General features: G+C 36.7%; 1 protein-coding gene across 5 annotated transcripts in view; it reads left to right on the top strand.

Annotated features, from left to right (window-relative positions):
* ATP23 (ATP23 metallopeptidase and ATP synthase assembly factor homolog) overlaps window positions 1–27,281 on the top strand; it is a 240,270-nt gene that overhangs the window by 13,343 nt on the left and 199,646 nt on the right. For 3 of the 5 annotated variants that reach the window (XR_010148284.1, XR_010148283.1, XM_054664190.2), the window contains exon 6: window positions 2,631–2,733. Coding sequence is in view for 3 of the 5 variants with exons in the window: in XM_054664190.2 (XP_054520165.2) it covers window positions 2,631–2,733 (103 nt within the window). In the remaining 2 variants the exon portion in view is untranslated. Of the gene's footprint in view, window positions 1–1,862; window positions 2,445–2,630; window positions 2,734–27,281 lie in introns of those variants that run through there. The other 2 variants (XM_509179.7, XM_063786405.1) reach the window with 1 other exon arrangement.

Below are 27,281 nucleotides of genomic sequence, written 5' to 3'. Positions count from 1 at the left end.
AACTCTGGAGTGGGAGGTGGAAAGTCACAGTGAGCTACTCAGAAATGTGAACTTAGCCAATGGGAGGGAGAAGAAAAGCCTTCTGCCTGGAAAGGGTGATTACTCTAGACAGTGAGGTGTTCAGCCTCTGCCAGGTCAGCTTAGTGATATGCCAGTGACTTGTCTTGTGCTGCATGTTTTCTGTGCCCTTGAGTCCCTGCTTCTCTGGTGAATTCTGTGTGTTCTGGCTGTCAGTGGAGAGGGTGGAAGCAGGGTACACATCAGCACGCCCCTAGAGAAGAGAATAATGTGGTTAAAGCATGTGCTGGCATAGCTCATGGGTATCTGCTCTTGTCAATAGAGTTTGAAAAATTCCTTAAAAAAAAAAAAACTATTGCATATACTCTGTTTTTAGAAAAATATGCTAATTTTATATTATTTTCCAATTAAAAAAAATCAGTTGATATACTAAAGAAATAGAGCATGTTTTTTTTTTTAATTCACCTTCTATCTTTGTGATAGGTTTGTGATGCACACAATCTTTGAAAGAGGAAGTTTTCCTCTTTTTACCATTGGGTAGCAGCAGCAGAAAACAAATAGAAACAGCAATAGGACAGAAAATAAGTGGAGGTAGTAGGAATCTGGCTGAGGGAGAAGAGTCTTAGAGAATGGAGTCCCTGCTTTTGTACAGCATGTACCCAGGAAATAGAAACAGCAAGTACAGTTACTGATTGTAAAATTGCATAGTCATATCTTTATTTTAACAGAAATTTATTATGTCTGAAAAGAAGTAAATCTGTGGTCTACACTTGTGTCTCCCAACCCTGTGGCTTCAGGAGACAAATTTTTGTACCTTTTTTCCCTGGAGGGGAGAAATTTCCTCTCTTTTTAGCAACTGTTGTTTTGGCTTCACATGGTTCTTCCTTTTCTTGTTCCTTTATGCCTGGGGTTTATTTTTTAAAATCAGCGTTTAGTAAAATTCAGGTTGAGAAACACTATATTCCAATGTTAGTGAGTATCTCCAGCTTGAGCACACTGACCAGGCCGATGAAAAACTGGGAACATGCAGAGAAAACGGATGGCTGTCAGGATGCACAGCCATCCAAACCAGTGTTTGATTATTTTTAGGAAAAGGTCAAATGCCATTCTTTTGAGTTTTAGATTGGTCCTGGGGAGAAATAAATGGATTAAAAGCTCTCCAAGAATTGGAATGGCAGGGCCTTATATTTCTTAAATATTTAAATTAGAGTATTGAGAAATTCTAGCCTATTACTATGAAATGTTAGGTAAATTATTATCTTAGAACTTTAATATCTGTGTAAAGAACAATCAGGAAAAAAAAGTTAATTTCCACCCCCCCTAAAAAATTAAGGTACTTTCCAAGTTCGGGTGGATATGTGTATGGTTTCCTGTTGCCTCCAGAGAGGACTTACCCTTCTCAAAGGAAAAGTTATCTAGCATTGGTCAACTGAAAAGAAAGAGAGGTACAGAAGTGAAGTATATTTTAAATTTAATTAAATTTTATCAAAAAGTCAATCAGGACTTTATAGACTTTTTTTTTCTTTGGCGAGTTTGCAAATTGGGAGATATTGTTTGGCAGACACTGCCAAGAATTTCTGAGAATGACATCTGCTTATATCAGTGGGAAAGATGAGAAAATGGAGAAGGTCTTACTTATGCCTAAATAATTTTAGGTTGAGCTAAAAATACTCCTTAAGTGTTATGGATCTTTGTTCATTTTGTTTTCTTCTTTGGAATGACAGAAATTAGTAAAATAATATGAGGAAATTAATTTTAATTAATTCAGACATTAGATAAAATATATTATTTTGTGATTAAATGTTTATATAAAATTAGAGCCTCATACTTTTCCTTCTTTTTAGACTTGTGTGCGAGACAGAGCCACTCTTTCTATCCTGGCTGTTAGGAATATCAGCAAAGAAGTAGCTAAAAAGGCTGTTGATGAAGTTTTTGAATCTTGTTTCAATGACCATGAACCTTTTGGAAGGATCCCACATAACAAGACTTATGCAAGATATGCTCATAGAGACTTTGAAAACCGTGATCGGTATTATTCAAATATATGAGCACAATGACATTTTTATATTACAGAGCTTCCATCATCATGAAGTAAAAAAATTTGGTTCTCAAGTGAACAAACATATAAAATGTAAACAATCCCTACAATCCAGATAAAACAGAGAAGACTGTGATTCTAGCATATTATCAGAAAAAGTAACTATGGCAAAAAATGAAACTGCTTTAAACTCCAAGGCAGAAATTGTATCTTTATAGCTAACCATTTAGTAAATAAATACATTACATTTTTGTATTTTAGTCATTTGTTTTTATTACATGTGATTATTTTAAAATTTGATTATGAAACCTGTGAAGTGTGCTCTTCCATGATGTTGATAGGTGACCACTGTTGGTATTTACATTAAATGTAAAGAAATGTGTACTGATGTCATTGTAGGATACTTATTGAGCTGTTGTTATGATGAAAATTGGAAATAATTCATTCAGTGGTCAATGCTATCCTCTCCCTATTCTTCTTTTATCATATATGTGGGACCCATATGGCCTAATTTTCTGGGGACAGTCCTGGTTAGATCTTTTTCTTTTTAATAAAGGCAGTGCTCGAATTTTAGCTCCAGATTGACTGCAAGAACAAACCAGCAATACTGAGAGGACCCACAGACCCTCTGAAGGAAGCGACGGCTCCTACAGTGCCCAGGAGACACCCCAAATACTGTGAGTGCCCAACTGCAGAAGTGGGAAAGGGAGACCCTCCTCTCCCACACACACCCCCCCACTGGAGAAACTGAAGGTCTGTTTGTGGGAGAAGTTTCCAACCTTACCTGGAGCTGAGTTAATTTAGAGAGCCGAGCGAAATACAGGGGTAGAGCAAGCAGCAGGAAGGCCCAGGGAGCTCGCTGGGTCCCCAAGCAGCCCATTCCTGCCTGTCACCACGGGGATCCATTGCAAGGGCAGCCAGAGGAGCAGCGGGTAAAACTCCACAGGGAGAAGGACATCTCTAGCTGAACTTTGTAACTATTTCAATGGGGCAAGAAGCCTCCCAGCCAGAACTTGGGAGAGGGCGCAAATCCCATGTGCAGAATCCACAGAGGGGAAGAACCAAGCTCTTTTCTTTCACAGCTGGGAGGTGGGTAGCCTGGGGCAAGTTTTCAAGCCTGTCTCACCCACCACCTGGAAGCAGACTTGGGGCTGTGGTGGGGGGCATGGTGGGAGTGAGACTGGCCCTTCGGTTTGTGTGGGAGCTGGGTGAGGCCTGTGACTGCTGGCTTTCCCCCACTTCCCTGACAACCTGCATGACTCCCCAGAGGCAGCCATAATCCTCCTAGGGACACAACTCCAGTGACCTGGGAATCTCACCCTCATCTCCCACAACAGTCACAGCAAGACCTGCCCAAGGAGAGTCTGAGCTCAGACATGCCTATCCCTGCCCCGACCTGATGTTCCTTCCCTACCCACCCTGGTATCTGAACAAAAAGGGCATACAATCTTGGGAGTTCTAGGGCCCCCACTCACCACAAGTTCTTCTCCGTACTACCACAACTGATGCTCTCTGGAAAGCGCCACCTCCTGGCAGGAGGCCAGCCAGCACAAAAATAGAGCCTTCAACCACCAAAGCTAAGAACCCTCATGGAGTCCATTGCACCCACCTGCCACCTCCACTGGAACAGGTGCTGGTATCCGCAGCCGAGAGACCCATAGACGGTTCACATCACAGGATTCTGTGCAGGCAACCCCCAGTACCAGCATGGAGCTGGGTAGACTCACTGGGTGGCTAGACCCAGAAGAGAGACAACAATCACAGCAGTTTGGCTTACAGGAAGCCACATCCATAGGAAAAGGGGGAGGGTACTACATCAAGGGAACACCCTGTGGGACAAAGGAACCTGAACAATGGCCTTCAGCCCTAGACCTTCCCTTTGACAGAGACTACCCAAATGAGAAGGAACCAGAAAACTAACCCTGGTAATATGACAAAACAAAAGCTCTTTAACACCCACAAAAAAATCACACTAGTTCACCAGCAATGGATTCAAACCAAGAAGAAATCCCTGATTTACCTGAAAAAGAATTCAGGAGGTTAGTTATTAAGCTAATCAGGGAGGCACCAGAGAAAGGCAAAGCCCAGTGCAAGGATATCCAAAAAATGATACAAGAAGTGAAGGGAGAAATATTCAAGGAAATGGAGAGCTTAAAGAAAAAAGAATAAAAAATTCAGGAAACTTTGGACACACTTTTAGAAATGCAAAATGCTCTGGAAAATCTCAGCAATAGAATTGAACAAGTAGAAGAAAGAAATTCAGAGCTTGAAGACAAGGTCTTCAAATTAACCCAATCCAACAAAGACAAAGAAAAAAGAATAAGAAAATATGAACAAAGCTTCCAAGAAGTCTAGGATTATGTTAAGTGACCAAAACTAAGAACAATCAGTGTTCCTGAGGAAGAAGAGAATTCTAAAAGCTTGGAAGACATATATGGGGGAAATAATCAAGGAAAACTTCTCTGGCCTTGCGAGAGACCTAGACATTCAAATACAAGAAGCACAAAGAACACCTGGGAAATTCATCACAAAAAGATCATTGTTTAGGTACATTGTCACTAGGTTATCCAAAGTTAAGATGAAGGAAAGAATCTTAGGAGCTGTGAGACAGAAGCACCAGGTAACCTATAAAGGAAAACCTATCAGATTAACAACAGATTTCTCAGCAGAAACCCTACAAGCCAGAAGGGATTGGGGCCCTATCTTCAGCCTCCTCAAACAAAACAATTATCCGCCAAGGATTTTGTATCCAGTGAAACAAAGCATCAGATATGAAGGAAAGATACAGTCTTTTTTCAGACAAATAAGTGCTGGGAGAATTCACCACTGCCAAGCCACCACCACAAGAACTGCTAAAAGGAGCTCTAAATCTTGAAATAAATCCTGGAAATGCAACACATCAAAACAGAACCTCTTTAAAGCATAAATCACACAGGATCTGTAAAACAAAAATACACATTAAAAAGCAAAAGTAAAAAACCAAAATACAGAGGCAACAAAGAGCATGATGAATGCAATGATACCTCACATTTCAATTATAACATTGAATGTAAATGGCCTAAATGCTCCACCTAAAAGAAATAGAACCACAGAATGGATAAAAACTCACCAACCAACTATTTGCTGCCTTCAGGAGACTCACCTAACACATAAGGACTCGCATAAACTTAAAGTAAAGGGGTGGAATAAAGCATTTGATGCAAATGGACACCAAAAGTGAGCAGGGGTGGCTATTCTTATATCAGACAAAACAAACTTTAAAACAACAGCAGTTAAAAGAGACAAAGAGGGACATTACACAATGGTAAAAGGCCATGTCCAACAGGAAAATATTACTGTCCTAAACATATATGCACCTAACACTGGAGCTTCCAAATTTATAAAACAATTACTAATAGACCTAAGAAATGAGAGACAGCAACACAACAAGAGTGGGGGACTTCAGTACTCCACTGACAGCATTAGACAGGTCATCAAGACAGAAAGTCAACAAAGAAACAAGGGATTTAAACTATAACTTGGAACAAATGGACTTAACCGATATATACAGAACATTTCATGCAACAACCACAGAATACACATTCTATTCAACAGTGCATGGAACTTTCTCCAAGGTAGACCTTAGGATAGGCCATAAAATGAGCCTCAATAAATTTAAGAAAATCAAAATTACATCAAGCACTCTCTCTGACCACAGTGGAATAAAACTGGAAATCAACTCCAAAAGGAACCATCAAAACCATGCAAATACATGGAAATTAAATAACTTGCTCCTGAATGAGTATTGGGTCAAGAATGAAATCAAGATGGAAGTTAAAAAATTCTTTGAACTGAATGATAATAATGACACAACCTACCAAACCCCTGGGATAAAGCAAAGGTGGTGCTAGGAGGAAGGTTCATAGCCCTAAATGCTGATAACAAAAAGACTAAAAGAGCACAAACTGACATTCTAAGGTCACACCTCAAGGAACTAGAGAAACAAGAACAAACCAAACCCAAACCCAGTAGAAGAAAGAAGTAACCAAGATCAGAGCAGAACTAAAGGAAATTGAAACAGCAACAACAACAACAAAAATACAAAAGATAAATGAAACAAAAAGCTGGTTCTTTGATAAGATAAGTAAAATTGATGGACTATTAGCAAGATTAACTGAGAAAATAAGAAAGAAAATCCAAATAATTTCACTAATAAACAAAACAGGAGATATTACAACTGACACCACTGAAATACAAAGGATCATTCAAAGCTACTATGAACACCTTTATGCACATAAACTGGAAAACCTAGAAGAGATGGATAAATTCTTGGAAAAACACAATCCTCCTAGCTTAAACCAGGAAGAATTAGATATCCTGAACAGACTAATAACAAGCAGCGAGATTGAAATGGTAATTAAAAAATTACCAACAAAAAAAGTCCCGGACCAGATGGATTCACAGCAGAATTCTACCAGACATTCAAAGAAGAATTGATACCAATCCTTTTGACACTATTCCACAAGATAGAGAAAGAAGAAACCCTTCCTTATTCATTCTATGAAGCCAGCATCACCCTAATACCAAAATCAGGGCAGGACATAACCATAAAAGAAAACTACAGACCAATATCCTTGATGAACATAGATGCTAAAATCATTAACAAAATACTAGCTAACTGAATTCAACAACATATCAAAAAGATAATCCACCATGATTAAGTGGGTTTCATACCAAGGATGCAGGGATGGTTTAACATACACAATTCAATAAATGTGATACACCACACAAACAATTAAAAACAAAAATCATGTGATCATCTCAATAGATGCAGAAAAAGCATTCAACAAAATCCAGCATTGCTTTATGATTAAAACTCTCAGCAAAATGGGCAGACAAGGGACAGGTATGTCCCTTGTAATAAAAGCCATCTATGATAGACCCACAGCCAACATAATACTGAGTGGGGAAAAGTTGAAAGCATTCCCTCTGAGAACTGGAACAAGACAAGATGCCCACTCTCACCACTCCTCTTCAACATAGTACTGGAAGTCCAAGCCAGAGCAATCAGACAAGAGAAAGAAATAAAGGGCATCCAAATTGGTAAAGGGAAAGTCAAACTGTCACTGTTTGCTGGTGATATGATTGTTTACCTTGAAAACGCCAAAGACTCCTCCAGAAAGCTCTTAGAACTGATAAAAGAATTCAGCAAAGTTTCTGGATACAAGATTAATGTACACAAATCAGTAGCTCTTCTATATACCAACAGCAACCAAGCAGAGAATGAAGTAAAGAACTCAGCCCCTTTTACAATAGCTGCAAAAAAAAAAAAAAAAAAAAAAAAAAAAAGGAATATATCTAACCAAGGAGTCAAAATAGCTCTACAGGGAAACTACAAAACACTGCTGAAAGAAATCATAGATGATACAAACAAATGGAAACATCCCATGCTCACGAATGGGTAGAATCAATATTGTGAACATGACCGTACTGCCAAAAGCAATCTACAAATTCAATGCAATCCCCATCAAAATACCACCATCATTCTTCACAGAATTAGAAAAAGCAATTCTAAAATTCATATGGAACCAAAAAAGAGCCCGCATAGCCAAAGCAAGACTAAGCAAAAAGAACAAATCTGGAGGCATCACACTACCTGATTTCAAACTATATTATAAGGCCATAGTCACCAAAACAGCATGGTACTGGTACTGGTATAAATAGGCACATAGACCAATAGAATAGAATAGAGAACCTAGAAATAAACCCAAATACTTACAGCCAACTGATCTTTGACAAAGCAAACAACATTAAGTGGGGAAAGGACACCCTTTTCAACAAATGGTGCTGGCAGAATTGGATAGCCACATGTAGGAGAATGAAGCTGGATCCTCATCTCTCACCTTATACCAAAATCAACTCAAGATGGATTAAGGACTTAAACCTAAGACCTGAAACTATTAAAATTCTAGAAGATAACATTGGAAAAATTCTAGACATTGGCTTAGGCAAGGATTTCATGACCAAGAACCCAAAAACAAATACGACAAAAACAAAGATAAATAGCTGGGACCTAATTAAACTAAAGAGCTTTTGCATGGCAAAAGGAACAGTCAGCAGACTAAACACAACCTACAGAGTAGGAGAAAATATTCACAGTCTGTACATCTGACAAAGGACTAATATCCAGAATCTACAATGAATACAAACAAATCAGTAAGAAGAAAACAATCCCATCAAAAAGTGGGCTAAGGACATGAATAGAAAATTCTCAAAAGAAGATATACAAATTGCCAATGAACATATGAAAAAATGCTCAACATCATTAATGATCAGGGAAATGCAAATCAAAACCACAATGCAGTACCACCATACTCCTGCAAGAATGGCCATAATAAAAAAGTCAAATAACAGTAGATGTTGGCGTGGATGCGGTGATCAGGGAACACTTCTACACTGCTGGTGGGAATGTAAAGTATACAGCCACTATGGAAAACAGTGTGGATATTTCTTAAAGAACTAAAAGTAGAACTTCCATTTGATCCAGCAATCCCACTACTGGATATCTACCCAGAGGAAAAGAAGTCATTATTCAGAAAAGACACTTGCACACACATGTTTATAGGAGCACAATTCACAATTGCAAAATTGTGGAACCAAGCCAAATGCCCATCAATCAATGAGTGGATAAAGAAACTGTTATATATATATATGATGGAATACTACTCAGCCATAAAAAGGAATGAATTAACAGCATGTGCAGTGACCTGGATGAGACTGGAGACTATTATTCTAAGTGAAGTAACTCAGGAATGGAAACCCAAACATCATATGTTCTCACTGATATGTGGGAGCTAAGCTATGAGGACACAAAGGCATAAGAATAATTCAGTGGACTTCGGGGACTTGTGGGGAAGAAGAGGAGGAGGGCCGAGGAATAAAAGACTAAAAATATGGTGCAGTGTATACTGTTCGGGAGATGGGTGCACCAAAATCTCACAAATCACCACTAAAGAACTTACTCATGTAACCAAATACCACCTGTACCCCAATAACTTATGGAAAAAAAAATTAAGCAAACTAAAACCATAGCAGAAAAAAGGCAGTGCATTAAATTCATAATACAATCCAATTTAATTTTTATATATTTATAATATTTTTCATATAATCATTCTCAAATCTTTTTTAGGCACCATATCTGAATTTTGGATCCAGAAAGCATGGTCATTGTATCTATACCCCTTAACACAGGCATTAGCTGCATCTTCTACCTGCTCTTAGCAGCTGCATCTTTAACCCGCTGCTAGCAAACATCATTTGGCCTATGTCTAGATTGATAGGTGATGATGCCTATGTGTAGATGTGACTGATTAGAGGTTTAAAGACTGAAGCTAGCAGGATTCATTCTCTTGAGTTAAAATTTTATTAAATATAAATTATAAAGTAATACCTGAAGCCTTGTCAAACATTTAAAACAAAATTTGAGGATTCTGGGAAGATAATGGAGAAGGAAGCACCAGAAATCTGTCTTCCCACTTAGGTAAAAATTATACTAGTAGAACCTCTCTGATGTAACTGTTTTGGAACTTTGGGTCTATTGAAGGCTTGCGACGTCCAGGGAAAAGCTTGGATATTAAATTGTGGTTCATTTTGGTCAATTTTAGTTCTTAGCACAGTAGCAGCTACCCATCCCCCATCCCCTATCCTTGTGGCAGGTGGGTGTGCACATGTTCCTGGAGCAGCTTGCATGCAGGTTGTGGGAGCCAGGGTGGACAAAAAAAGACTCTGTCCTCCAAATAGTGGAGATCTGTGCTTTGATTGCTAATTGCTGCTTCTGATTACAGAGGTTCAGAGGTGGACATTGTGGTTTCACCTCCCTCCATTGTTGCAAGCTCCCCCTACCCTCTGGCTGAAGTGACTTCCTGGTTATTTAAAAGGCTGGTGCCTTTTTGTTTTTCCTGTGCCCTTCATTTTTCTCTTTTCCCCCCTTTGGGAGCCAGACACTGAAGACTATGACATTCAAAAGTAACCTCATATACAAGAGAAATTAGAAAGTTACAGTACATGTGCAGGGGAAGGTGCAAGCTCTGAAAACACCCTAATTTTATACCTCAGACTGATGCTCAGCACAGGGATAGCTTACAACAAAAATAAAAACACAAAACAGCAAACCCTGGAGAGAGAGTATCTGACTTTTAGACTTACCAGATTATTAGATTAAAATGTCCAGTTTTCAACAAAAATCACAAGAGATAGAAACAGGAAATTATGGCCCATTCTATGGAAAAAAGCAAACAAACAGAAACTGTCCCTGAAAAAGACCTGTTGGCAGATTTACTAGACAAAAACTTTAAAATAACTGTCTTAAAGATGCTCAAAGACCACATGATCCAGCCATCTCTCTCTTAAATATATCCCCAAAAGAAAGGAAATTAGTATATCAAGTGATATCTGTATGCTCACATTTATTGTAGCACTATTCACAATAGCCAAGATTTGGAAGCAACCTACACAATGGAGTACATTCAGCCATATAAAAGAATGAGATCCTGTCATTTGCAACAACATGGGTGAAACTGGAGGTCATTATGTTAAGTGAAATAAGCCAAACTTTCCATGTTCTCACCCATGGGAGCTAAACATTAAAACAATTGAACTCATGGAGATAGCAGAATGATAGTTACCAGAGGCTAGGAAGGGTAGTGGGGTGGGGGGGGGCATGGGGGTAAGGGAGGGGAAATTGGGGATGGCTAATGGGTACAAAAAGATAGAATGAACAAGACAGTATTTGCTAGCACAACAGGGCGACTGTAGTAAAAAGCAATTTAATTGTACATTTAAAAATAACTAAAAGTGTATAATTGGATTGTTCATATCACAAAGTGAGGGACTGAGGGGCTGAATTGGCTGGACTTCCTGGGTCAATAGGGATGTCCCTAAGGGGACTTTCCCCTAAGCCAAAATGAGTCACAGCTGCAAGCTAAGGTATTGAACTTCAACCAGTCACATAGGGAGTTTAAGCTCTAGCTGCAGCCTGATGTTTTTAACCAATCAGGCCTGCCAACCCGCAAGCGGATTGAAAAATAAGCTAATTCTATAGGACAGAAAAAGGAAAAGAGGAGGGGTTATAAGGGGATATAAGCATAAGACACCCAAGCGAAAAACGGCAACTCTTCCGTGTCCCCTTCCACCGTGTAGAAGCTTTACTTTTGCTTTACTTTCACTTTCACTTTAATAAATCTTGCTGCTGCACACTCTTGGGGTCCGTGCATTTCTCTAATCAAGTTGTAACACTCACTGCTGCAGTCCATGGCTTCATTCCTTGAAGCCCTTGAGACCACGAACCATTCAATCTAGAAAAACCTTAGATTGGAAGAAGACTTCTTGTCTCAAAAGGATAAATGCTTGAGGTGGGGGATACCCCGTTTATCCAGATGTGATTATTATGCATTGCATGCCTGTATCAAAATGTCTCATGTATCCCATAAATACACCTAATGTGTTCCCACAAAAATTAAAAATAAAAATTTAATTAAAAAAGAACTAGCAAAAGATGCTCAAAGAACTAAAGGAAGACATGGAGAAAGTTAAGAAAACTATGTATAAACAAAATAGGAATATTAAGAGAAAACCTAGGAAGGAAAAAGAAATTCTGAAGCTGAAAAGTTCAATAATTGAAATAAGAAATTTACTAGAGGGATTCAAAGGCAGATTTGAGGAAGCAGAAGAAAATCAGCAAACTCAAAGATAGGACAATGGAAATTAGCAAGTCTGAGGAACAGAAAGGAAAAAGATTGAAGAAAAGTAAGCACAGCCTAGGAGTCCCATGGGACAATATCAAGCAGACCAATATATACATTGTAGGAGTTCCAGCAGAAGAGAGAAAGGGGCAGAGAGAATATTGGAAGAAATAATGGCTGAAAACTTCTCAAGTTTGATAAAAGACATGAATATAAACATCCAAGAAGCTCAACAAACTCCAAGTATGATGAACTCAAAGATAGCCACATTGAGACATGTTATAATCAAACTGTCAAAAGACAAACACAGGCCTTTGTCTCTCACTGCAGCCAGAGCTCCCAGTCTTGTGTTAACTTCTCTGTTTCTTCTGCTTCTAGAGGCCCAGCCTCTGTGGCCCTGTGACCTGCAGGTATTGGGAGATCCACTGCTAAGATGCCAGGACCCCCTGGAAGCCTAGAAATGAGATCATTGACATTTAGGGAGGTGGCCATAGAATTATCTCTGGAGGAATGGCAATGCCTGGATACTGCACAGCAGAATTTATATAGGAATGTGATGTTAGGGAACTACAGAAACCTGGTCTTCCTGGGTATATTGTTGTCTCTAAGCCAGACCTGATCACCTGTCTGGAGGAAAAAAAAAAAAAAAGAAAAAAAGCCCTGGAATATGAAGAGACATGAAATGGTAGCCAAACCCCCAGTTATATGTTTTTCTTTTGCCCAAGACCTTTGGCCAGAGTAGGACACGGAAGTTTTTTTCCAAAAAGTTATACCGAGAAGATATGGAAAATGTGAACATTAGAATTTACAGTTAAGAAAAGCTATAAAAGTGTGGATGAGTGTAAGGTGCACAAAAAAGGTCATAATGGACTTAACCAGTGTTTGACAACTAATGAGAGCAAAATATTTAAATGTGATAAATGTGTGAAAGTTTTTAAATAAATTTTCAAATTCAAATAGACATAAGATAAGACATACTAGAAAGGAATCTTTCAAATGTGTGTCAAACATTTTGCATGCTTTCACACCTAATTCAACATAAAAGAATTTACACTAAAGAATTCCTACAAATGTAAAGAATGTGGCAAAGCCTTTAACTGGTCCTCAGGCCTTACTAAACATAAGATAATTCATATTGGAGAGAAACCCTACAAATGTGAAGAATGTGGCAAAGTTTTTAAACCAATCCTCGTACCTACTATTCCTAAGACAATTCATACTGGAAAGAAACCCTATACATGTGAAGAATGTGGCCAATTTTTTAACTGGTCCTCACACCTTACTATACATAAGTAATTCATATGGGAGAGAAACCCTACAAATGTGAAGGATGTGGCAAAGCTCTTAACCAATTCTCAAACCTTACTAAACATAAGAAAATTTATACTAAAGAGAAACCCTCCAAGTGTGAAGAATGTGGCAAATCCTTCAGCAAATCCTCAATTCTTAAGAGACGCAAGATAATTCATACTGGAGAGAAATTCTACAAACCTGAAAGATGTGACAATGCTTTTGGCAACACTTCAAACTTTTCTAAACATAAAATAAATCATACTGATGAGAAATCCTAGAAATGTGAAGAACGTGACAAGCCTTTAAATGGTTGTCACACTTGATTATAGGTTGGATAATTCATAGTCGAGAAAACTCCTACAAATGTGAAAAATGTGGCAAAACTTTTAACCAATCCTCACACCTTATTGCACAGAAAAGCATTTATACTTGAGAAAAAATTAACAGACAAAAAGAATGTAAAAAAGCCATTAATATCTGTTCACATCTTACTATCAGAGAGTTCATACTTAGTGAAAGCATTATAAGTGCAATTACTGTCAAAAATGTTTTTCAGAAAATATAAGCTTTTAAAGTGAAGAAAAGTATGTATTTTGAAGACAACATTATAGATATAAAGAAGGTTGTAGCACCTTTACTTGTATCACAGATCTTATTGTACACATTTTTACTACAAGAAGAGCCTGAAGCAGTTGCTTAAACTTTGTTCAACATCAAAGAATTTATATTGAAGAAAAACCCAGCAAATGTAATAAATTTGGAAAAACATTTTTTCAATAACTACAGCTTAAAAAATACCAGAGAGTTTATACTAAAATATAATTTTGCAGATGCAGTAAACTATGTAAATATCAGAGAATTCAGAGTAGAAATAACTAAGGCACCAACACTTCAGACATTACACTAAATCAGAGTACTGAGTAGAGAAAATAATCCAAAACCAAAGCTGGTAGACAAATTATTTGCATATAATTAAAAAGGAGTAGAAGATTTTTTGAAGAGTTATAATTACGTTTAAAGTATACTTTTTTTTTGAAAAATCTGCTACTTAAAAAAAAATTCAATAATGATATAATTCAACTCTAAAATTACTTCATGCTGTTTCTTCATTCCTATTGTGTTTACATGTGAAAGCATGTGATAAATTGTTTCTGCATTAAAGATATGACAGATTCTTTTTTATTAGGTGGACATTATTTATGACCTTTTCTATGGAGGAGAAATGACATTAAAATGTAAAATGCATGATGAATATCTTAAAAAGGCTCTTTGTGGTTATTTTGTGATACATTAGGTAGGTGTTCAGAGTAATATTCTTCTGCATTATCATGAGAGAAAAACATTCTTAATTCTAGTTAAAATTATATTAAAATTAAATTAGTAGTATATTATTTTACTAATTGTACTTTTATGTAATAAAATGCAGTACATACAAAAAGACAAATACAAAGAGAATTCTGAAAGGAGCAAGAGAAAATTGACTTGTTGCATACAAAGGCTGATCTTCAATAAGATTGTTAGCATATTTATCATCAGAAACTTTCAACAGAACAGAGTGGATTGATATATTTAAAGTGCTAAAAGAATAAAACTGGCAACCAAGAATCCTATATCTGGTAAAACTACCCTTCAAAAGTGAGTAAGAAATTAAGACACTCCCAGATAAACAAAAGCAGAGGCAGTTCGCTACCATTAGATCTGTCCTGCAAGAAATGCTAAAAGAGTCCTGCAGGTTGAAATCATGACTAGATAGTAACATGAAGCCGTATGAAGAAATAAAGATTTCAGTTAAGGTAAACACATAGGCAATTATAAAAGCCACTATTATTGTAACGATGTGTAATTTTACCTTTGCTTTCTACGTGATTTGAGACTAATACATTAAAAAAGCAATGATTACTCTAAAAGTATTATTGTAATTTGGTTTGTAACTCCATATTTTGTTTCCTACATAATTTAAGAGACTAACACATTAAAAATTTTTATGTTTTTGGACCCACACTATTAAAGATGTAATTTTGCAGCATCAACAATGGAAAGGGATGGGGATAGAGCTGTTAAAGAAGTAGAGTTTCTATATGTTATTAAAGTTAATCTACTATAAATTCAAATTAGAGTGTTATAACTTTATGATGTTAAATGTTATCTGCATGGTAACCACAGAAAAAATAGCTAAATAATGTACACAAAAGGAAATGAGAAAGGAATTTAAAGATTTCACTACAAAAATGAACTGAACAGAAAAGAAGATAGTAATGCATGAAATGAGGCATAAAAAAGCTATAAGGCATATAGAAAGCCAATAGCAAATTGATAGAAATCCCTCCTTATGAGCAATTACTTTAAATGTAAATGAGTTAAACTCTCCAAGCCATAAGGATTTAACTATATGATGCTTACAAGAGACTCATCTTGGATCCAAAGACACAAAAAGATTGAAAGCAAAAGGATAGAAAAGGTTATTCTGTGCAAATAGTAATTAAAAGAGAGCAGGGGTGACTACACTAATATCAGACAAAATAGACTAAATAAAAAATCTTACTCGGGGCAAGGACAGTGTATATCAATAAAAAGGTTCAATACAGCAAGAAGATATAACAATTATAAGCATTTATACAACTAATGACAAAGTATAAGAAGCAAAAATGGACAGACTCAAAGGGAGAAATAGTTCTGCAATAATAGTTGGAAACATCAATATTCCTCCTCTGAATAATGGATAGACCAGCCAGCCAGATGATAAGAGTGAGATATATATATATACACATATATATATGTGTATATATATATATGTATATATGTATGTGTATATATATATCTCTCTTATCTGGCTGGCTGGTCTATCCATTATATATATACACATATACATGTATATGTGTATATATATATACACATATATGTGTATATATATGTGTACGTATATATATGTGTATGTGTGTATATATATGTGTCTGTGTGTATATATATGTGTGTATATATACGTGTATGTGTATATATATATGTGTAGGTGTGTATATGTGTGTGTGTGTGCATGCCATATATATATATATATATCTTTGATCTTTTCAAAGAAACAAATTTTAATTTCATGATGTATGTGTATATATATATACATATATATATATCCCCATCACTGGCCATCAGAGAAATGCAAATCAAAACCACAATGAGATACCATCTCAAACCAGTTAGAATGGCAATCATTAAAAAGTCAGGAAACAACAGGTGCTGGAGAGGACGTGGAGAAATAGGAACACTTTTACACTGTTGGTGGGACTGTAAACTAGTTCAACCCTTGTGGAACTAGGTGTGGAAGTCAGTGTGGCCATTCCTCAGGGATCTAGAACTAGAAATACCATTTGACCCAGCCATCCCATTACTGGGTATATACCCAAAGGACTATAAATCATGCTGCTATAAAGACACATGCACACGTATGTTTATTGCGGCACTATTCACAATAGCAAAGACTTGGAACCAACCCAAATGTCCCACAATGATAGACTGGATTGAGAAAATGTGGCACATATACACCATGGAATACTACGCAGCCATAAAAAATGATGAGTTCATGTCCTTTGTAGGGACATGGATGAAATTGGAAATCATCATTCTCAGTAAACTATTGCAAGAACAAAAAACCAAACACCACATATTCTCACTCATAGGTGGGAACTGAACAATGAGAACACATGGACACAGGAAGGGGAACATCACACTCTGGGGACTGTTGTGGGGTGGGGGGAGGGGGGAGGGATAGCTTTAGGAAACATACCTAATGCTAAATGACGAGTTAATGGGTGCAGCACACAAGCATGGCACATGTATACATATGTAACTAACCTGCACATTGTGCACATGTACCCTAAAACTTAAAGTATAATAATAATAAAATAAAATAAAAAAGAAACTGTAGACCAATGTTCCTTATGAACATCGATGCAAAAAACCTCAACAAAATACTAGCAAACTAATCCCAGCAGCATAATAAATGGATTATAAACATGACCAAGTGGGATGCATTCTTGGAATACAAGGATGCCTTAACATATGAAAATTCACCATTATAATACATAACATTAACAGAATAAAGGAAAAGAAACACATCATCATTTCAATTATTGCAGAAAAGGCATATGACAAAATTCAACACACTTTCATGATAAAAACACTCAACATGCTAGGAATAGAGAGAAACTACCTTAACATAATAGAAGCCTTATGAAAACTCATATAGAACATCATAATCAATGGTAAAAGACTGAAAGTGTTTCCTCTAAGATCAAAAACAAGGTAAGGATGCCCACTTTTACTACTTCTATTCAATATAGTGCTAGAAGTTTTAGCCAGAGCAATTAGGTAAGACAAAGGCATCTAATGAAAGGCATCCTAATTAGAAAGGAATAATTAAAATTGTTTATGCTCACAAATGATATTTATCTTCTATTATCTTGTATTTCTGCTCACAGATAATATGAAAACCTTAAAGATTCTACAAAGAAACTATTAGAACAAATAAATAAATTCAGCAAAGTAGTAGGATACAAAGTTAACATACAAAAACAGCTGCACTTTTATAAATTAATAATAAACAGTCTGGGCTGGGCACACTGTGGCTCACACCTATAATCCCAGCACTTTGGGAGGCTGAGGTGGGTGGATCACTTAAGCTCAGGAGTTCAAGACCAGCCTCGGCAACATGGTGAAACCCTGTCTGTACAAAAAATTACTAAAATTAGCAGGGTATGGTGGTGTGTGCCAGTAATCCCAACTACCCGAGAGGATGAGGTGGGAAGATTGGTTGGGCTGCAGTAAGCCATGATCATGTCATTGCACTCCAACCTGGAAAACAGAGTGGGACTCTGTCTCAAAAAACCCCAAAAACCAGTCTGAAAAGGAGATTAAGTAAATAATTCAATTTAAAATAGTATCAACAAGAATAAATTATTTAGGAATTAACCAAGAAGGTAAAAGACTTGTGAAAAAACAGTGAAAACTACAAAATATTTCTGAGGGAAATTAGAGAAGATGTAAATAAATGGAAAGACACCATGCTCATGGGTTGGCAAACTTAATATCATTAAGATGTCAATACTGCCCAAAGTGTTGTACGTATTTAATGCAATCCCTGACATAATTCCAATTTTTTTTTGCAGAAATAGAAAAACTCATTCTAAAATTAATATGGCATGGTGGCTCATACCTGTAATCTCTACACTTTGGGAGGCTGAGGCAGAAGTATTGCTTCAGCTCTGGAGGTCGAGGCTGCAGTGAGCCAAGATCGCATCATTGCACTCCAGCCTCAGCAACAGAGTTAGAGTTTGTCTCAAAAAAAAAAAATTAAAATAAAATGAACGTGGAATCTCAAGGGACCAAAATAGCCAAAACAACCCTGTAAAAGAACAAAGCTGGAGGACTCCCACTTCCTGATTTCAAAACTTACCACAAAGCTACAGTAATCAAAACAGTGTGGTGGTGGCATAAAGACACATATACAGATCAATGAAACAGACTAGGGAGTTCAGGAATATATCTTCACTTACATGGTCAAATGATTTTCAACAGTGTGCCAAGACTCTTCAATTGAGGAAAAAACAGTCTTTTCAACCAGTGGTATTGGGAATACTGGATGTCCACATCCAAAAGGATAAAGTTGGATCCTTAGCTAACACCATATACAAAATTAACTCCAAATTGATCTGCTACCTAAATACAAGAGCTAAAATTATGAAATTCTTAGAGGAAAACATAGGGGAAGTGCTTCACAAAATTGGATTTGGCAATGATTGCTTGGATATGACACCAAAAGCATAAGGAAACAACAACAAAAAAAAAAACAGACAAATTGGACTTCACGAAAAAGACAACCCACAGAATGGGAGAAAATATTTGCTAATCATGTATCCGATACGAGATTAATGGCCAGAATATATAGATAACCCTTAAGACTCAAGAAGAAAATGCCAAACAACCTGATTCAAAAATGGGCAAAGGACTTGAATAGACATTTCTCCAAAGAAGATATACAAATGACCAATAAGCACATGAAAAGATGCTCAACATCACTAATCATTAGGGAAATGCAAGCAAATTAAAACTATGAGATACCACCTCATACTTACTAGGATGGCTACTACCAAAATAGTAGTACAAACAGAAAATAAGTGTTGAAAAGGACGTGGAGAAATTGGAGCCCTTGTGGATGGTTGGTGGGAATGTAAAATGATACAACTGCTATAGAAAACAGCATAGTGGTTTCCCAAAGAGTTAAAAATAGTTTTATCTGAAAGTCTTAATAAAGAAAAAAAGAGAAAGAAAAAAGTTAAAAGTAGAATTACCATATGATCCTGAAATTCCACTTCTGGGTGTTACTCACAAGAATTGAAAGTGGGATCTCAAAGACATAATTGTGCACCATGTTCACAGCAGCAGCATTCACAATAGCTAAAACATGGAGGCAACTCAAGTGTCCATTGATGCATGCATGGATAAGCAAAATGTGGTATATCCACACAATGGAATATTATTTATGTATAAAAAGGAAGGAAATTCTGACACATGCTATGACATAGATGAAACTTGAAGTCTTTATACTGAGTAAAATAATCCAGACAAAAAAGGACAAATATTTTATGATTCCATTTATATGAGGTACTTACAGTAGTCAAAATATTAGAGACAGAAGGTGGTTCAGAGCTTGGGAGAGAAGAGAATGGGGAGTTATTGTTTAATGGGTATGAGGTTTTAATTTTAAAAGATGAAAAGAGTTCTGGAGATGGAGGGTGCTGGTGGTTACACAAGAGTATGAATGTACTTAATACCACTGAACTGTACACTTAAAAAATAGTTAAGATAGTAAGTTGACTTGCTATCTCCTGCTCATACTCCAGGTTTCAGTTTAAATGTTACTTTTTCTGGACATTTTTTCTTGAGCCTCCAACCTGGGTCTCAACACAGGTTATATATCCTCAAATATATGCTGTATTACATACCCCAGATCACCCTGCACTTCCTCCTTGATGAAGCTGTTCCCCATGGTGACAAAGACTCAGCTCATGTTGGTCCTTCCTGTATCCCTGGTGCCTACATCAGCACATAGTAGACAGTGAGTGTTTAATAAATACTTATTGAATGGGTACAATGTCTATTTTTTCTTCAGATTGAGTCCGTTTTCATGCAGTGGTTGGGAGAATGAATGGGAGCTGTAGTTTCCTAGTGAGCCCTGATCTGAGTCCAGCCACCTTGGCTCTTCTGAGGCTCCTCAGGGCTTCCTACTAATAGGTGGCCCCATTAGTGGGCTGCCTGGTATGGCTTTGACCCTACAGATCCAGATTTGGAGTGTGTGTATCACTTTGACCTTTGCTCTGGGACTCTGAAGCATTATGTTAGGAGAGTGTTTTTGGCTCATTGTAATTTTCCCCCCCTCATATTTGATCACTTTGGTTATGAGGTAGCATGAATGCAGTTAGCACTCAGAGAAGCTGCCACTTGCCACTTAGGGCATCACACAATTTTTGTTTTCCTTCTAACTTAACATCGGTACCTGTTGAATAAACAGTGTTGTTCAATAAAACCGCAGATATTCTACTTGGTAATTTCTATAGAACCAAATTCAGCTCTTGGGGACTGTAACACTCGCATTGCAAAAGTTAGAAGTAGAAATCAGCAGGGAAGAGAAAGAAGAAAGAGAATAATCAAAGAAAAATGCAGGCTTATTAGCAGAATGCTTGGCTCTTGCTTCTCGAATATTTTAAATTCAGAAAAAAGTTAAAAAATTCAAGTGCAACATTATCATTAATATAAATTAACATTTATTAATTATACACTTAGGGCATTGCTCTGAAGTGAGTTTAATGAACAAATAACTAGGTTTGGTAATATCTTGGCTGAATATCACTATCCTCTTGAGAAGGTGAATAGTTGAAATAGCATGGTCTGATTGCTGCAGACTAACATTATTCTGTTTCATTCTTCACTCTGCTCTTCCTTCTCCCAAGGGCACAAATGAACAAAACAATGGTTTCTTAATTGTTTAGCACTCAATTTTCTGCCTAGCAAAAACTGTGCGGTTATGCCAGTTCTCATACAGTTTTAGTTAAAATAGAAGATTATTGCAATTAGAATTCAGTGCATATTAACCTTTAATTCATTTCTACCAGTTTAAACAAACTCTATTGTAGAAAATTTCAAACATTTACGAAGCAAACCAAGTATAATAAATATCCTTGCACCCATGACTCAGGTTTGACAATTATCAACATTCTGCCCTTTTGTTTAATCTATACTTTCAGCCACTATCCACATCACATTCATTTTTTAAAGGTAAATTTCACCTCTAGTGAGATACCCAAATAATAACTATACAATTTGGACAATATGTACATTTGTGTAACCCACATCATAAAATTTAGAACACCCCATCACCCCAGAAAGTTCCTTCCTCTTTTTTCTCAGTTTCGCTCTTTCCCACCATCCAGCTAACCACTCTTCTAAATTTTTTTCACCATAGATTGGTTTTTCCTGTTCTAGAATTTCATACACATGGAATCATTAAATATATTTTCTTTTGTATCAGGTTTCTTTTGCCCAGCATGTCTGTGAGTTTCATTGATATTATTGCATTTATTATTAATTCATTCTCTTTTTATTGCTAAGACATGTCCCATGGTATGAATATAAAACAGTTTGCTTATTCATCCTCCTGTTTATATATAATGGGTTGTTTTTAGTTTTAGGTGTTGTAAATAAGGCTGTTAAGAACATTCTTGTACAAGTGTTTTTGTGGATATGTTTTCCTTTCCACAATAAGTAAAATACCTATGATAGAATAGCAGAGTCAAAAGATATATGTATATTTAACTTTAAATGAAACAGAAACCTTTTCCCAAAGTGGTTGTGTTATTTCAGATTCCTACCAGTAGTGTATGTGAGTTCTATTTTCTCTTATATTCTAACAAATATTGTCAGTTGTCTTTTTAATTTTAGTCATTCTAGTAGGTGTGTAGTGGTTTCTTATTGTAGTTTCAATTTCCACTTCTTTGATAACTAATGATATTAAACAATTTTGTTGTGTTTATCAGACAATTTTAAATTTTAAAATAAATTTCCTTTGTAAAAGAGTCTGTTCAAATATTTTGCCCATTTTTTCTTCGATTGTTTTTCTTTTTACTATTGAGTTATAAAAAGCCTTTGTATTTTCACTTAAAAGTTTTTTTAATCAGATAAATGTTTGTTTCATGAATATTTTCTTCCAGTCTGTGGCTTGCCTATTCATGTTCTTAACATTTTCAATGAGCAGAGGTCTTTAATTTTGAAGTTTAATTTACCAATTAAAAACATTTTGTGGTTATTGCTTTCTGTGTCCTAACAAATTTTTGTCTACTCCTAGTTGTGAAAATAGTCTTTTACATTTTATTCTAAGAGCTTTATAGTTTTAGCTTTTATATTTGAGTCTATAATATTTATATGAAATTCATTTTTGTTTATGGTGTGAAGTAAGAGTTCAGGTTTACTCTTTTTCTTATAGCTGTCCAGATGTTCTAGAACCATTTGCTGAAAATACTTTCCTCATTGAATTGCTTTGGTGTCTGTTGCAAATCAATGGACTATGTATGTGTGGGTCTATTTCCAGATTTTATATTTGGTTCTACTGATCTATTTATTTATGTTTAAGCCAGTAATACACTGTCTTGGTTACTTTATAGTAAGTCTTAAGGTCAGAAGTGTAAGTCCTTCAGCTTTGTTTTTCTTTTACAAGGTTGTTTTGACCACTCTAGGTCTTCTGCATTTCTATACACATTTTAGAATCAGCTTGTCAATTTCTATGAAAAAGCCTGCTGAGATTTATGAATGGGATTGCACTGAAGCTATAGATCAATTAGGGGAAAATTCTCAACAGTATCAAGTCTTCCAAATTATGAACACTCAAATTAATGGACATAGAATATGTCTCAATTTATTTAAATCTTCCTTTTTTTTTAGCAATTTTAAATATTTTTCTTTTTTCTTGTTTATTTATTTAAGACGGAGTCTTGCTCTGTTGCCCAGTTTGGAATGTGGCAGTACAATTATAGCTCACTGTAACCATGAACTCTTGGGCTCAAGTGATCCTCTTGCCTCAGCCTCTTGAGTGGGTGGGAGAGAGGTGTATGCCACCACATCTGGCTAATTAAAAATTTTGTTTTGAGAACTTGTTTGGAGGTTCTAGCAAGGGAGTGCAGCTACTCCTATACCCTTGACCAAAGACTGCAGTCCTCCTCTATCAGGGATGGTCATCCTCTTTGACCGAGTGCACAAAGGGCTAATATACATGGAGCAGTGAGGGAGGAAAGGGACACCCGCCTAGCCAGCCAGATCAGCCAAATCAACACTGGCCATCAGTAGGGTGACAGATGTCACAGCCAGATCAAGTCAGCTTTGTCCCTTGGATGTAAGCCTGATTCAACATATGCAAATCAATAAATGTAATCCATCACATAAACAGAACCAATGACAAAAACCACATGATTATCTCAATAGATGCAGAAAAGGCCTACCTTTGAAAAAATTCAGCACCCCTTCATGCTAAAAACTCTCAATAAAATAGGTATTGGTGGACTGTATCTCAAAATAATAACAGCTATTTATGACAAACCCACAGCCAATATCACATTGAATGGGCGAAAGCTGGAAGCATTCCCTTTGAAAACTGGCACAAGACAAGGATGCTCTCTCTCACCACTCCTATTCAACATAGTATTGGAAGTTCTGGCCAGAACAATCAGGCAAGAGAAAGAAATAAAGAGAAAGAAACTGGGCAACAGAGCAAGACTCTGTCTTAAATAAATAAACAAGAAAAAGGAAAAATATTAAAAATTGCTTAAAAAAGGAAGATTTAAATAAATGGAGACATTCAAATAGGAAAAGAGGAAATCAAATTGTCTTTGTTTGCAGATGACATGATTGTATATTTAGAAAACTCCATCATCTCAGCCCCAAATCTCCTTAAGCTGATAAGCAACTTCAGCAAAGTCTTAGCATACAAAATCAATGTGCAAAAATCACAAGCATTCCTATACACCAGTAATAGACAAACAGAGAGCCAAATCATGAGTGAACTCCCACTCACAATTTCTACAAAGAGAATAAAATACCTTGGAATACAACTTACAAGGGATGTGAAGGACCTTTTCAAAGAGAACTACACACCACTTCTCAAGGAAATAAGAGTGGACACAAACAAATGGAAAAACATTCCATGCTCATGGATAGGAAGAATCAGTATAATGAAAATGGCCATACTGCCCAAAGTAATTTATAGATTCAATGCCATCTCCATCAAGCTACCATTGACTTTCTTCACAGAATTGGAGAAAACTACTTTAAATTTCCTATGGAATCAAAAAAGGGCCTGTATAGCCAAGACAATCCTAAGCAAAAAGAACAAAGCTGGAGCCATCGTGCTACCTGACTTCAAACTATACTACAAGGCTCCTACAAGGTTACAGTAACCAACACAGCATGGTACTGGTACCAAAACAGATATATAGACCAATGGAACAGAAGAGAGGCCTCAGAAATAACACCACACATCTACAACCATCTGATCTTTGACAAACCTGGCAAAAACAAGCAATGGGGAAAGATTCCCTGTTTAATAAATGGTGTTGGGAAAACTGGCTAGCCATAGGCAGAAAACTTAAACTGGACCCCTTCCTTACACCTTATACAAAAATTAACTCAAGATGGATTAAAGACTTAATTGAAAGACCTAAAACCATAAAAACCCTAGAAGAAAACCTAGGCAATACCATTCAGGACATAGGCATGGGCAAAGACTTCATGACTAAAACACCAAAATCAATTACAACAAAAGCCAAAATTGACAAATGGGATCTAATTAAACTAAAGAGCTTCTGCACAGCAAAAGAAACTATCATCAGAGTGAACAGGCAACCTACAGAATGGGAGAAAAATTTTTGCAATCTATCCATCTGACAAAGGGCTAATATCCAGAATCTACAAGGAACTTAAACAAATTTACAAGAAAAAATCAACCCTATCAAAAACTGGGAGAAAGACATGAACGGACACTTCTCAAAAGAAGACATTTATGTGGCCAATAAACATATGAAAAAAAGCTCATCATCCCTGGTCATTAGAGAAATGCAAATCAAAACCACAATCAGATACTATCTCATGCCAGTTAGAATGGTGATCATTAAAAAGTCAGGAAACAACAGATGCTGGAGAGGATGTGGAGAAATAGGAATGTTTTTACACTGTTGGTTGGAGTGTAAACTAGTTCAACCATTGTCGAAGACAGTGTGGCTATTCCTCAAGGATCTAGAACCAGAAATACCATTTGACCTAGCAATCCCATTACTGGGTATACACCCAACGGATTATAAGTCATTCTACTATAAAGACACATGCACATGTATGTTTATTGCAGTATTATTCAGAATAGCAAAGACTTGGAACCAACCCAAATGCACATCAATGATAGACTAGATAAAGAAAATGTGGCACATATGCACCATGGAATACTATGCATCCATAAAAAAGGATGAATTCAGTCCTTTGCAGGGACATGGATGAAGCTGGAAACCATCATTCTCAGCTGACTAACACAGGAACAGAAAACCAAACACCAAATGTTCTCACTCATAGGTGGGAGTTGAACAATGAGAACACAACAGGTAGAGGAACATCACACATGGGGGCCTGTTGGGGAGTAGGGGGCTAGGGGAGGGATAGCATTAGGAGAAATACCTAATGTATATGACGGGTTGATGGGTGCAGCAAACCACCATGGCACGTGTATACCTATGTAACAAACCTGCATGTTCTGCACATGTATCTCAGTCCTTAAAGTATTTAAAAAAAAAAAAAACCACAAAAATTAGCTGGGCGTGGTGGCACATGCCTGTAGTCCCAGCTACTCAGGAGGCTGAGGCAGGAGAATCGCTTGAACCCAGGAGATGGAGGTTGCAGTGAGCAGAGATCACATCACTGCACTTCAGCCTGGGTGACAAAGTGAGACTGTGTGAAAAAAAAAAAGGCATTGGCTTTGAGGTGAAATATGAATGCTTAAGGCAGAATACCTCAATACCAGTTTATATTATTAATTCTGGAAAGATTTTAAAGACAATGTTATATGCACTGTTTTCTACAACGTGTCCCTATAAACCATTTTTGAGGGCACTGGAAGATTATGGTGGCTGTTTCCATATTAAAATGTTAATGTCTGAGTCAAGTTGGTGGTTTTTGAACCTGAAAGATCAAATAGTTCAATTTAATTGTATTAACCAAATTGATTTTAAACCAGCGGAATTATTTGCAGTGCTTAAAAAGTCATTATTTTCCATTCAAGTGAGATAAATGGGTCACCTTGGGATTTGCAGCTGGAGTTTTCCTTTATGATAATATATCGGGAACCAAGTCATTTGTCCTAATGACACTCTCAGCAAAGGTTCACCAAACCTGTCTTGATTAATTTTTCAAAAGCACTTGAAGAGATTTACCAATTACACTTTCAGGGGTTGATTTGATCAGCTCCACATGGTTGCACAATCTGCATCTTGCTACTTTAAGCTCCAACAGACCAAAATGGTTAAAAGAGGTCTGATGGAAATAAACTATGAACTCAATTCTAATGTGGTCTAAACTTGTATGCTTTAAATTACTGCATATTTGGGATGCTGCATATAAAATGATCTAATGCAAATTCTCAAATTCTGAAAAAGTAGTGAGGGAGCAAATATTAATTCCATTTTGCCAGTGAGAGATAGTGTGACAGAAAACGATAAAGGAACTGAAGATGGCACACTGAACACCACCACAGGACGATTAATCGTTTTCTTTCATCTCCGCTCCCATCCTTCGTTTCTGTGGCAGTTATCATTACATTCTGGCAGTAATGTGGTGGTAAGTAATCTGCATTTTCAATTCTCACAGACATTATACAGTTCCATTTTGAAACAAATTGCTTTTTCTTTTTTGGTGTCTTCTAAAATCTTTCTTCTCAAAGTATGGTCCTTGGCTTAGCAGCAATGGCATCAACTAGCTGCTAATTAGAAATGCCCAGATTCTGCTAGATCAATCTGTTTCATTCATGTGTATATTAAAATCAAGAAGCACTCTCTGGCCAGGCGCAGTAGCTCACACCTGTAATACTAGCGACTCTGGAGGCTGAGGCAGAAGGATCTCTTGAGGCCAGGAGTTTGAGACCA

This window comes from Pan troglodytes, chromosome 10, assembly GCF_028858775.2.
Source record: "Pan troglodytes isolate AG18354 chromosome 10, NHGRI_mPanTro3-v2.0_pri, whole genome shotgun sequence".
Classification (NCBI taxonomy): domain Eukaryota; kingdom Metazoa; phylum Chordata; class Mammalia; order Primates; family Hominidae; genus Pan; species Pan troglodytes.
This window is presented reverse-complemented; position numbering and strand designations above follow the sequence as displayed.